Here is a 12,511-nt window from a genome sequence, read left to right as displayed (position 1 = left end):
ACCACCTGTCAGCCCAGCTCTGCAGCTTATCTATGTCCCTCTCTAACCTGCAACATCCTTCAACACTGTCCACAACTCCACTGACCGGAGTGTCATCTGCAAATTTACTAACCCATCCTTCTATGCCCTCATCCAGGTCATTTATAAAAATGACAAACAAGAGTGGCCTCAAAACAGATCCTTGCGGTACACACCACTAGTAACTGAACTCCAGGATGAACATTTCCCATCAACCACTACCCCCTGTCTTCTTTCAGCTAGCCAATTTCTGATCCAAATCACTAAATCAGCCTCAAACCCATTTCTCCATATATTTTGTGCAATAACCTACAGTGGGGCACCTTATCAAATGCCTTACTGAAATCCATATACACCACAATCACTTTACCCTCATACACCTGTTTGGTCACCATCTCAAAGAACTCAATGTTTGTGAGGCACGATCTAACCTTCACAAAACTGTGTTGACTGTGCCTAATCAACTTATTCCTTTCTAGACGATTATAAATCCTGTCTCTTATAACCTTTTCCAACACTCTAGCAATAACCGAAATAAGGCTCACTGGCATATAATTATCTAGGTTGTCTCTACTCCCCTTCTAGAACAAGGGGACATTTGACCTCCTAGCTGCCAGTGGGAGATAGAAGAAATATTTAGTCAGGTTCTGGAAAATTGTGAAAACAAGACTGTTATGGAGGATGATTTTAAGCTCTCCAATATTGACTGGCACTCTCAGTGCCGTGAGTTTGGACGGGGAGCAAATTATGAGGTGTGCGCAAGAGGGTTTTTTCCAAACAGCATGTGGACAGACTAAAGAGGGAAGGGGCCATACAGGACCTGGTATTGGGAAATGAGCCCTACCGGGTGATCAAAGATTCAGTGGGGGAGCATTTTACAAAAAGTGACCATGATTCCATGAGTTTTCAGATACTTATGGATAAGGACAAGAGAGGACTTCAGATGAAGGTGCTAGATTGGGGAAAAGCAAACTATAACCAAATTAAGCAAGAATTGGAGAATGCTGGTTGGGAGTAGCTTTTGAGGGTAAATCCAGATCAACATTGTGGGAGTCTTTTAATTACAAGTTGATTAAACTGCAAGACAGGCATGTTTCTATGAAAATTAAGGGCAGGAATGGCAGGATTTGGGAACCCTGGATGACAGGGAAACTGTCAGCAGAGTCCATAAAGAAAGCATACACAAGGTCAAGGCAACTTTAAAAAAAAAATGAAGTCCTTGAAGGACAGAGAAAGTAGGAAGGAGATCAAACAGGGAGTCAGAAGGGCAAAAAAGGGGCCATGAAATAACCTTTGCCAGCAGGGTTAAAGAGAATCCAAAGGTTTTATCCAGACATTAGGAGCAAGAGGGGAGCTAGGGAAATAGTAGGCCCACTGAAGGATAAAAGAGAGGGTGTATTTGGAGCCCAAAGAAATGGGTGAGACACTTAATGAGTGCTTTGCATTGGTATTCACCAGAGAGAGACATGAGGGATGTTGGGTTCAGGAAAAAAGGTGTGTGAATACTCTTGGGTAGGTCAACATAATGGAGGAGGAAATGTTGGGTGTCTTGAAATGCATTAAGGTAGACAAGTCCCCAGGGCCACATGGGATATTTCCCAGGATACTATGGGAGGTAAGGGTGGAAACACCTGGGCCCTTAACAGATATCTTCACATCTTTAGCCTCAGACAAGGTCCGAGAGGACTGAAGAATGGCCAATGTTGTTCCTTTGTTTGAGGAGGAGAGTTGCTGGAGAAGATACTGAGGCACAGGATTTATTCACATTTGGGAGGCGAATGAGGTATAGAAATTCCGTATGGACAATAAGCAGCGGATCTAAATAAGGAATAGGAATTGTTGCAGGCTTAGTGGACCAAAGGGCCTGTTCCTGTGCTGTTTTGTTCTTTGTTCAGATCCTCCCATCATGCCACCCACTGCATAAACAAAGAGCAAATGACTTGGGGCAAATGTCTGGAACACATTCTGGTGAACATAGCTTTCTTAGTTTTCAAGTTACTGGATCTTGTAATGGAGTGGGCAGTCCTCTCACATTATATACATCACAACTACTTCACAAAGGTGAAGATGCAGATGGACAGAACAGTGGTACAGCTGTAAATTAATCAATTAAACCAAACAGTAACCCTTGCACTAAAACATTACCTTTGGGGAAACAGTTAGCAGAAATATCTGGCTGCTTGGTGAAGACTGATTCACCAAGTAAGCCAAAGAAAAAGAAATCAATATAATTCATGCACAATTTGAGATAGATGAGGAATGGTTTGATTTACTTTGCCAGAAAGATGTCCTTGTAGCTGAAGAGAGCAGGTTGCCGTTTAGTAAACCATTTAAACTGAAGCGTGACCAAGATTTGAATTGCAGGAGCACTGAATGTTACAGGAGTGAAAAAAAATGTTGCTGTGTACATGTTTCTAAACATCCCACCACCCCATCTCATCATACCACACTCTCCCCAAGCCCTGGAAAATTTAAATATTTATCTGTGCAGTCTTAACTGCACAATCTCTTTCATTTATTTTGGAAACAATATTGTTTTGACATCAATGCTGATATTGATAAACATAAAATTTGAGTAACTAACTACCTAAAAACTACTTAAATATTCTTATTCGTGCTTCTTTGTGCCTTGCTGACACAGATTAGGACTGTTATTCTAAACAGTTGACTTATAGTGCAGTGCATTAGTTATGAGATAGGGTGCTTTCTTCAGCAAGTCATTGAAGATTTAGAAAGAACTAGGAGAAAGTGAGGACTGCAGATGCTGGGGATTAGAGCTTAAAAATGTATTGCTGGAAAAGCGCAGCAGGTCAGGCAGCAAAGGAGCAGGAGAATCGACGTTTCGGGCATAAGCCCTTCTTCAGGAATGAGGAGGGTGTGCCAAGCAGGCTAAGATAAGAACTCATTCCTGAAGAAGGGCTTATGCCAGAAACGTCGATTCTCCTGCTCCTTTGATGCTGCCTGACCTGCTGCGCTTTTCCAACAACACATTTTTAAGATTTAGAAAGATACAAAGTACTGGAGAGCAAGGGCACTACTAGCAGGTTCTACATCCTTTAACAATTACTGCAGTCTGTCATAGTTAAAATCTGGAATAGATCATCTTTATAGTGAAGATGTAATTGCGGAGGTAACATCCATATTACAAGGCTCCCAAACCTTCGTTTGTGATTCACCAAGACAGTATATTAAATGTGCAGAGCAATACTGGCTACTGGATGCCTTGATAGTTAGATGAGCAAGTGAAATATAAATGCTCTGGTTAAAGTTTTGGAAATGGGATTAGAGCAGATGGATGTTTAATGATTAGTGCGGACGTGTTGGGCCAAAGAACCTCTTTCCATGCCTTTTAAAATTTCTATGACTCTGTGCAAAATATCTCTGATAGTAAACAGGGTTTAGTAAACAGGGCTAATGAGCCAGGCAGTTTGTTGACAATAGTGCAGTGACACTTAGTGATAATTATTCCACCTCTGCTGATGTATCAAGATATTAGCGGTATTGCCATGGTAGATACCATGATAAAAATGAGGGAACCTTCCCCTGACCCTGATGGACTTGTAGATCAGTGGAGGAAAAACATCCTAGTACTTGTATGAATTTGAAGGCCCAAGAATTTATGACCCTACAATGGCCAAGGGGAACACAAAAGGAAAATTCAAAACACTGCACACGCAAACACAAAAATTTCAGAACAGATACAAGCAGTAATGGAGAAGAGAACAGAGCTATAAAGCAGATGACCTTTTGAAAATCCTGGTTCTGTTGAGTGGAAACTTAAAAACTTCACTGTGAGAAGCTGTTCAGTGTGTCGTTATAGAATGACTCAGGGTTATGGATACTGAAAAAAGACACAATGAGGCAGAACAGAAGAAAGACTGGATCATACAAAGTACAAAGGGTGGAATTAAATGAACACTACAAAGCACAGTAAGGCTATAAAGAGAGAGAAGGTAGTTCAATAAGCAAATTAGCAAGAAGTGCAAAAACCAGACAAATTTCTCAATGTCGTGGAGCCTGCTGCATATGCTTAAGTGGTTAATTAATACATAAATTAATTTATGACTAAGGAGATAGTTAACTGAAAAACATGCATATTCTGGCAAGAAAGGGTATATGTAAATGTAAATTTAGCTTCTGAGATTTACAAGACAAAATTCTGGATTAGTAACTAGATATATTTTTCTGAAGTCATTATGTAGCATACTATATTATGAACTAAATGTCATACATAACAGGTGGCTAACTCTAAATAAATTACATATGTTCATGCAAAATGTTCTATTTAGTAGTTTTTTAAAGCAATTCATTATCCTAAATAAAGTGTACAAATACAAAAATCTCAAACTCATTTTTAAAAGACAGGTAGTTCCAAATACAAAACCTACTTGGTTATGGTTCCATCAATATCCGATATGACGACTTTGTCATCCCAGTTCCAAAGGTATATGGTCCCTTCACAGCGACAGGTACCTTGGTACTGAGTTGTTATACTAAATACCACATCATTTGGCCCCTCTTTTAGTTTAAGGCTTGCCTACAATGTAAACATGCACAAGGAAATTTAAAATTAAAAAAGACAGTTCTACATAATGACTGCCCTCCAATTAGTTTATTTTAAAATTCAGTGTCCTAAGTTTCATACTTCAGCAGTCTGACCAAATGACCATTCTTCAAGATTTAGCCTGAATGGAAATTGCCAACATGCTATTTATTATTAAGAGGCTCAAAAGATGCCCATGAGCAACATCCATACCCTCAAGAACAACACTATGGGGTTCACGATTCCAAGTTGATTTTTTTAATTCATCTCTCGTCCTGAAGGATGAGGCATTCTATAACAATCTCAGATTGAACATCAAACATGTAGTATTTCTACTCTACATTGATCAGTTCAACACTAGGTAGTAAACAGACTAGCATTTTATATATTTACAGCCCAGGAGGATTTTACCTTTAGGCTGTTATTTCTTACGAACTGTCCGGAGAATGGCAATATGAAAAGCTTTGTTAAAATGTCTATTTTTTAGCAATATTAAAGTTCTGCATGACCACATCATAATTATTTTATTGACCTAAGTGGGTTCTATCTAGGCCCTTGTAACTTCAGGCACCTCAAAGTTTCTGCTCAGTTTCCTCTGCTCCAAATAAGATTCTTCAAAGCTAACATTCTCCAGTACCAGAAATATCCAGTAAATCTTTGCCGCAGCCCCTCTACTAATCACATTCTTCATGCTAAGTGCTGATCAGGGTTTTACATAGTTATAACAACACTACTATCATAGGGCAAGCCAGACAGAGAACAGCCAGGGAATTCCTAGAGGCATGGCATTCATCCACAAACTCCATCAACAAACACATCGACCTGGACCCAATATACCAACCACTACAGCGGACTGCTGAAACTGACAACTGGAAGCGGCAGGGACAGACCACTATAAACACCGGAGGAAACATCAAAGAAGCGCTTCGCAGGAGGCTCCCAAGCACTGATGATGTCGCCTAGCCAGGGGACGAAACGTTTGCAACAAAAACTTCCAGCTCGGCGAACAGAACCACAACAACGAGCACCCGAGCTACAAATCTTTGCACAAACTTTGAAAACTATAATATGAAAAAGACTTTACGCAGTCCTTGCATCATCATCCTGCTCTTATATAGTGGGTCCTGGCAAAAAGAGGCAACTTTTCCCTCATATGCTGATGTGACCACCTTACTATACTTACCTTGCTACCTTCAGAGATCTGTAAGCTCACACTCCAAAAGGTCCATCTGTTTCACTAGACATCAATATTACTTATTGTATATTCCTTCTCTTGTTTGCTCTTCGCATTACCTTCAATTTCACAGCAATGGGCTCTACTTGCCAATGTTTTGCTGACTTGCCTAGTGCAGCGATAACTTTGTGCACTTTAATACTCCTTCAGCCAACTTTTGCAGCAAGTACAAATTACTTATGCTCTCTACATTTAACTGTGTAAACCACTGATACAAACAAAAAAACCTACTGCCAACCACACCAACAGTCTTCTGGTTATGTATGTATTTTAAAAAAATTCACTATAACTGTTTGCTCTCTGCCATGAACTAACTTTAGATTCAACTGTGGTTATAGTCAGTCATGCAGTTCAGTCAAACTCGTCCATGCCAACCAAGTTTCCTAAACTAAACTAGCCCCCATCATGAAGTTGAAGGCATGCACTGTACCCTTAAGAGACTGAATGCTATTCTGAACTGAGTTTACAAATACTGAGATATATGTCTAGATGGCAGTCCCAGATTGTACTGAAAAATTGAAAATATAATATTTGGCTGTGAAATGGATACCAGAGTTTTGGTTGCTGTTTTAACAATTCAAATTTAATCAGGTTAAATTATGCCCAGGATACTAAAATCCAATCAAGTTTGAATTTATTGTTTTATCAACATCGAACCAATGAGACAATCTGATATTAGGGACATAAAAATGCAGACATTTTGAAAACTGGAGAAAACGCAACTGCCATCAAGACCGATCCAAGAAATTCAGAAACACTTTCTATCAAAAGATACCTTTTCATATGAACATACTTGCAATAAAAAAAAGGGAATTCAGCAGCTGGAAGAGTGAAGTCACAGAAGATGATAGCAGCTATGTGGTTTTGAAATTAAGTTGATGTAATTTTAATAACTGTCTTATTGAAACAACGTATTATTATAGAGTTGAAGGTAGGTAATAAGCAGTTAAGAGAAAGGGGGCTTAAAGTTGTGAATAGTCAATGTTTAATGTTCACTTTTAGAGTTAGAAAATAAATTGATGTTATTTCTTTTAAATAGAGGAATTTGGGAGTTCTGTGTCACTCATTTTTACAGATTATGAGGTGAAAGTATCTTTTCTGGGTGTTTGGTTTAATTAACAGAGGGGTTCACCTCCATGTCATAACATCCCATTAGCCTGTGTTTGATCCATATCCCTCCCTTTCCAATTCATGTGCCTGTCTAACTGTCTTTTAAATGTTGTCACTTTACCTGCATCTACCTGGCACGTCATTTCACATATGAACTACCCTGAGTTTAAAAAGTTGCCCTTCAGGTCCATTTAAATCTCTCCCCTCTCACCTTAAACCTATGCCCTCTAATTTTGAATTCCCCTCCACTCAGGAAAAGACCTTTGCTATTCATCTTATCTATGCCGCTCATGATTTTATAAAACTATATAAGGGCATGCCTCAGCTTCCTAAGCTCCTGTGAAAAAAAGTTTCCAAGCTTATCCAACCTCTCCTTATAACTCAAATCCTCAAGTTTTGGTGATGCCCTAATCAATCCTTTCTGCACACTCTCCAATTTAATAATATCTTTTCTATAGCAGGCATACCAGTGCTGTAGAGAGTACTTCAAAAGTGGCCTCACCAATGTCCTGTATAATCACAACATGAAATCCCAACTCCTATACTCAATGCTCTAAGCAATGAAGGCAAATGTACCAAACTCCTCCTTTACTACCCTGTCTGTGATGCAATTTTCAAAGGAACTAATGTAGCAACGCGTAATCAAACAAATATTGTACTGCAGCAAAAACGAAGGAATATTTATACTACTTAGTGAGTAAAGACTAGAAATACTACCACACTTTATTTATAGAGTAGTGTACTGATAAATGAAATACATCGACCATAAATATTCAACAACATTTTATTTCCATAAAAAACATTTGGGAAAACTTAAATATACAAAGCCTACTTATAGAGTAATATATACAAATTCATGAAATACATCAACTACAAATATTCAACATTTTATTTCCATAAAAAACATTCGGTAAAACTTAAACATACACAGCTTCAGCACTATGGCAGGTGGCGGTTTTAAAGGCTTCTTCAAGTGTCATCTATCTCATTAACATAGATTGCTTAGACAGAAACCTGAGTCAATTGCCATAATCTCTTGCTCACTGATAAATGAACGTTGTTCAAGGCCAGCAATTAACTGATCACACATTTTCACCATATCGTCAATGGGGACTTTCTCAACTGTGTTCACTACTATCCTCACACTTAGTTGTATAGGAACTCTTATTTAAAACCATTTCAGCAATGTTCCCATTGCCCAAGGAATGCATGACAGGAACATCATTGTCAATGTTCAGCATTACTTCAATGTCAGCTTTATGTAATTTATTTACACTTTCGTCCAATAAATTTTGTGCGTAAGTAACAAGGTTTGCTATCATCTTTTTCTCTTCAGTGAATGAAATCCTTCAACCTCTTCATCTGCAGGTTCATTTACAAGAAACATCATTGTAGGCCAGAATCTGCGCCAACCATTTGTTGCTTTATCAACATCATTCCAAGCATTAGCAACTGTGTAAACGGCATCCTTAAAACTAAACCTTTTCAGGAAGTCTTGAATTCCTACCTCTGTTGACTGCAGCAAGCATACTGTTTAAAAACTAGTCTTTATACTTGCTCTTCTTGGAGTGTAAAATTCCTTGGTCACAAGGCTGTAATACCAATGTCACATTAGGGGGCAAGTAAATTCCAAAAACATTACTTTTCACAAGCTGTTCAGCAGGGAGATGTGAGGAGCAGTTGTCAAGGAACAATAAAATTTTACTCTTCTTCCAGTCCAGCTTTGTCTGCAATGAGCTTGTGCCGCTGGTACATAGTGTTTACTGAACCAGTCAGAAAAAATTTCTCTGGTTACCCATGCTTTCTTGTTTGCATAATAATGCACAGGCAAATTGCGAACACCTTTAAAACATCTTGAATGTTTGCTTTTCCCAATCACTGCCAATTTCATCTTGTGTGCACCTGCAGAATTGACACACCCAAGAATTGTTAATCTGTCCTTAGTTTCCTTAAAACCGGTTGGTGCTCTCTCATTTGTTACTAATGCTTTTCTTGGGATATAGTGCCAGTAGAGAGCTGTTTTATCAGCGTTGTAAATTTGTTCAGGACTAAGGCTTTCATCAGATATCAGCTTGACAAATTCACCAACATAATTTTCAGCTACTTCATGGTCAGCAGAAGCCTTTTTGCCACAGATTTTCAGGTATTTCACACCATTACACTTCTTGAATTTCTGCAGCCAACGTTCTGAATATTGACATTTGCCTTTAATGTTCAGTTCTTTATGATATTTTCTAGCTTGTTTCATGACCATCAAACCAGTCAGTGGCATACATTCACTTCTTCGTTGTCTAATCCACTCCATCAACACAAGGTTAAGATCTTCATTTTTTGCCCTATGCAGTGTTTTCCTATTTTTCATTAATTGATGGTAATCACCGTCTTTCTGTTTCTTCAAATCATAGACAGTGGTAGTTCTGACACCATATTCTTCAGTAAGATGCCACACAGCCACACCATGACAAAGCTTCTGCAATAACTTTACTTTCTGCATTATTGATAATGACAGACGCTTCTTTTTCCTTATATTATTGTTAGCCATTGATGTACCTGCACATGTTTGAGATTTTCACTCTAAAATTAAACAATTTAGCACAGTAAAAACAATACACAACTGACACGTCAGAGTACTGGGCCACACCATCACATGGGTCGAGTGGGTGCGGCCTTCACCCGCCAAGAAAACCTCGTATGTTACGCAGACATGACTGATGCTGCATGCTCCATGAAAACCTTTGGTTTTCAGAGCTTTTCGGTTTTTAGCTGCTGGGATAGAGGGATATGTACCTGAACTGTACAAGTCCTGCTCTTGTTCATCTTACCAAAATGCAGCACCTTGCATTTATCTGAACTTAACTCCACTGCCACTCTGTGGCTCATTAAGCTGATCAAGTTCCCTTTGTAATCCGAGTTAACAGTTTTCATTGTCCACTATACCACCAATTCTGGCGTGATCTGTAAACTTACTAACCATACTTCCCAAATTTGCATCCAATTTATTTATATAAATGACAAATAACAGTTGTCCCACCCACCAAACTCTGTGGAACATTGGTAGCCACAGGCCTCCAGCTTGATAAACAACTCTCCACCATTGCCCTTTGTCTCCTACCGTCAAGCCAATTTTATATCCAATTGGCAAAAGTCTCCTGAATCCCATGTGATCTAACTTTACCACATGGAACTTTAGCAAAGGCTTTACTGAAGTCCATGTAAACCATGTCTACCACTCTACCCTCATCTATCTTTCTGGTCACTGTTGTAGTCACCCATGCCTGAATTTGACAAAATGACATTTATGGTTTCTTTTTCACTGACAAAAAACAAACTGAAGAAAATTTTAGTTGATGTCGTATTTCACATAGCTCAAATCATAGCCTTCACTGACAGAGTTTTACTAAGATGGGACTAAAAATAATGGAGTAAGACTCTGATAAGGTAGCTCAGATGAAAACCATGTGATTTTAGATTTCCAATTTTTATTTGAAACAGAAAGGGAAAGCTTGACCTACCCAAGATGAGGCTTTTTAGATAATTATAATTATATACTAGAGTAGACATGTTTGTACAAGAATACAAGTTTAAATTTAATTAGTTATTGGGGACTTCGGGTGATATGGTGGCTCAATCCAAAGGTGTGCATGTTAGATGGATTGGCTATGCTAAATTGTCCATAGTGTGCAGAGATGTTTACATTACGTGTATTAACCTTGGGAAATACAGGGGGATGGGTCTGGGTGGGTTACTCTTCAGAGGGTTGGTGTGGACCTGTTGGGCTTATGGCCTGTTTCCACTCTGTAGGTATTCTATTCTAAAACTTCTAAAGGCAGTTAGCCTTGGATGCAGAGACTAGTTTCAACAAACACCTTTAAATAAACATTTTTCGCCTGCAAGATTAGAACAAAAAGTTAACAAAAGTTTAACAAGATAACTTTGTAAGTGTACCAAGAAACAAATAACAGAAAGGTGGGCCAGAAACAATTTTGAAGCAGTATTACTATGACTGAGAGAATAAACGACTTTTTTGCAAATCAAATAAGAGGGCAGCTGTTCCCAAACTTGTTGGCTTTGTCACAGAATTACAGAATTAGGTTTAACTATTTATAACTTTATATTAGTGATAATACTACAAGTATATAACAATTGGTAGAAATCAATATTCTTTTTAATCTGTACCAAGATCAGCAAGGGGTATGAAGTGCTGAATTTGAAATATTACAACGACATAATATGGCTGACAAATGTGTAGGACGGAACGTAACAATCAGTATTGAAGTGTGGTTAATAATCAAAACAGCTCAAGGACAGATGATAAAGAGTCTGGCAAACATTACAAGATGATGGGAGGACCAAAAAGGTGGGATGTTGTCCATCACTGATCATGCATTCACAGGATTGGATGTACAAGGTCAGAGGGGATGCGGCAAGCACTCATGTCAATTTTGCATGCAACCATTGTAAGACCATGTACAAATATCTTGTAGGTTTATTGGGAAAGGTACAGTTTTACTGACCTCCAACCTGAGCTGTAATTAAGAGGGCAACTGAGCTCCACATCAAAGCCAGATTCAGAACAATCTCTGGCCTCTCCTGTGTGGTAAAGGAGCTCCACGTAAAGATCAATTTGTGCTACTTGTTATGGACCAGGCCAGGCCCCACAAAACATTCAAGGAGGTAGCCCAGACCCTAACTTTGCTAGTTGTTTTAAGCAGATGTAAAGTAGATATTCCAAGAGAAACACCGCTGGTCAAACCACTTAGTTTTAAACAAAGCAGAATTTATTTACAGGATTACTGAATGAAATACAAATAACAGAAAACAGAATACTAAATAACAACTTCTCCGTAAAGCCAAAAGATCATCCTAATGATACTGTTCCAAATACTTGCGACAATACCCATAAACACCCCTTGGCACAAAAGGAAACATCAAACAGGACTGATGTCAGAGAGAGTGTGTACCAGCCTGGTCCTGCTTCTTTGGGTCCAGCAGCTTTTTCCACACTATTGCTAAAAACCAAACCAGAGAAAAACTGAGCTGGGAGCTGGGAGAACCATCCACTCCCCTTCCATTGTACAAGTTCTTTTTGCAGCAGAGAGCGGCGAGAGCTGGGCGGAAGTTCAGACGGAGCGCAAAGCCGGTCGGGAAGGTAAGTGATTACTATTAGAGTGGGTGTGTTCTAAACCCCAGGTCCTACAAAGTAGGGTCTCCCTCCTTCCCTCCTCCTCTAACCTTAAGAGTCCACAGACGTGCCACAAAAAGAGGATCTAAGGAAGTTTAGATCGAAGAGTGAGGCTTCAGCTCAGGAATCTTTGACAAGGAGGTTGAGTGAAGTGATTACACCACAGTTGAAGAGGGTGAAGACATGACTGCCCAGCTGGTTCAGTGCGCTACGTGCTTGATGTGGGAGGTCAACGACTCTGGTGTGTCTGGCTCGTATATGTGTGGAAAATGTGTGCACATTCAGCAATTGACCGAGCATATTGCAGCGCTGACGAAAGAACTCGAAGACCTTAGGCTCATCCGAGAGAACGAGATCTTTCTGGACAAGACCTTCAGCGATGTTATTACACCAATCATGCCAGAAGAGAGCAGAAGAGAACAGA

General features: G+C 39.2%; 1 protein-coding gene across 1 annotated transcript in view; it reads right to left on the bottom strand.

Annotated features, from left to right (window-relative positions):
• The window catches only part of lpin2 (lipin 2), a 104,711-nt gene that overhangs the window by 12,799 nt on the left and 79,401 nt on the right, over positions 1–12,511 (bottom strand). Inside the window, exon 14 of the mRNA XM_043689329.1 lies at positions 4,407–4,555. Coding sequence (XP_043545264.1) covers positions 4,407–4,555 — 149 coding nt within the window. The remainder of the gene's footprint in view (positions 1–4,406; positions 4,556–12,511) is intronic.

This window comes from Chiloscyllium plagiosum, chromosome 4 (assembly GCF_004010195.1).
Source record: "Chiloscyllium plagiosum isolate BGI_BamShark_2017 chromosome 4, ASM401019v2, whole genome shotgun sequence".
Classification (NCBI taxonomy): domain Eukaryota; kingdom Metazoa; phylum Chordata; class Chondrichthyes; order Orectolobiformes; family Hemiscylliidae; genus Chiloscyllium; species Chiloscyllium plagiosum.
Note: the sequence above shows the minus strand (reverse complement) of the source record. Positions and strands in the feature narration are given on the sequence as shown.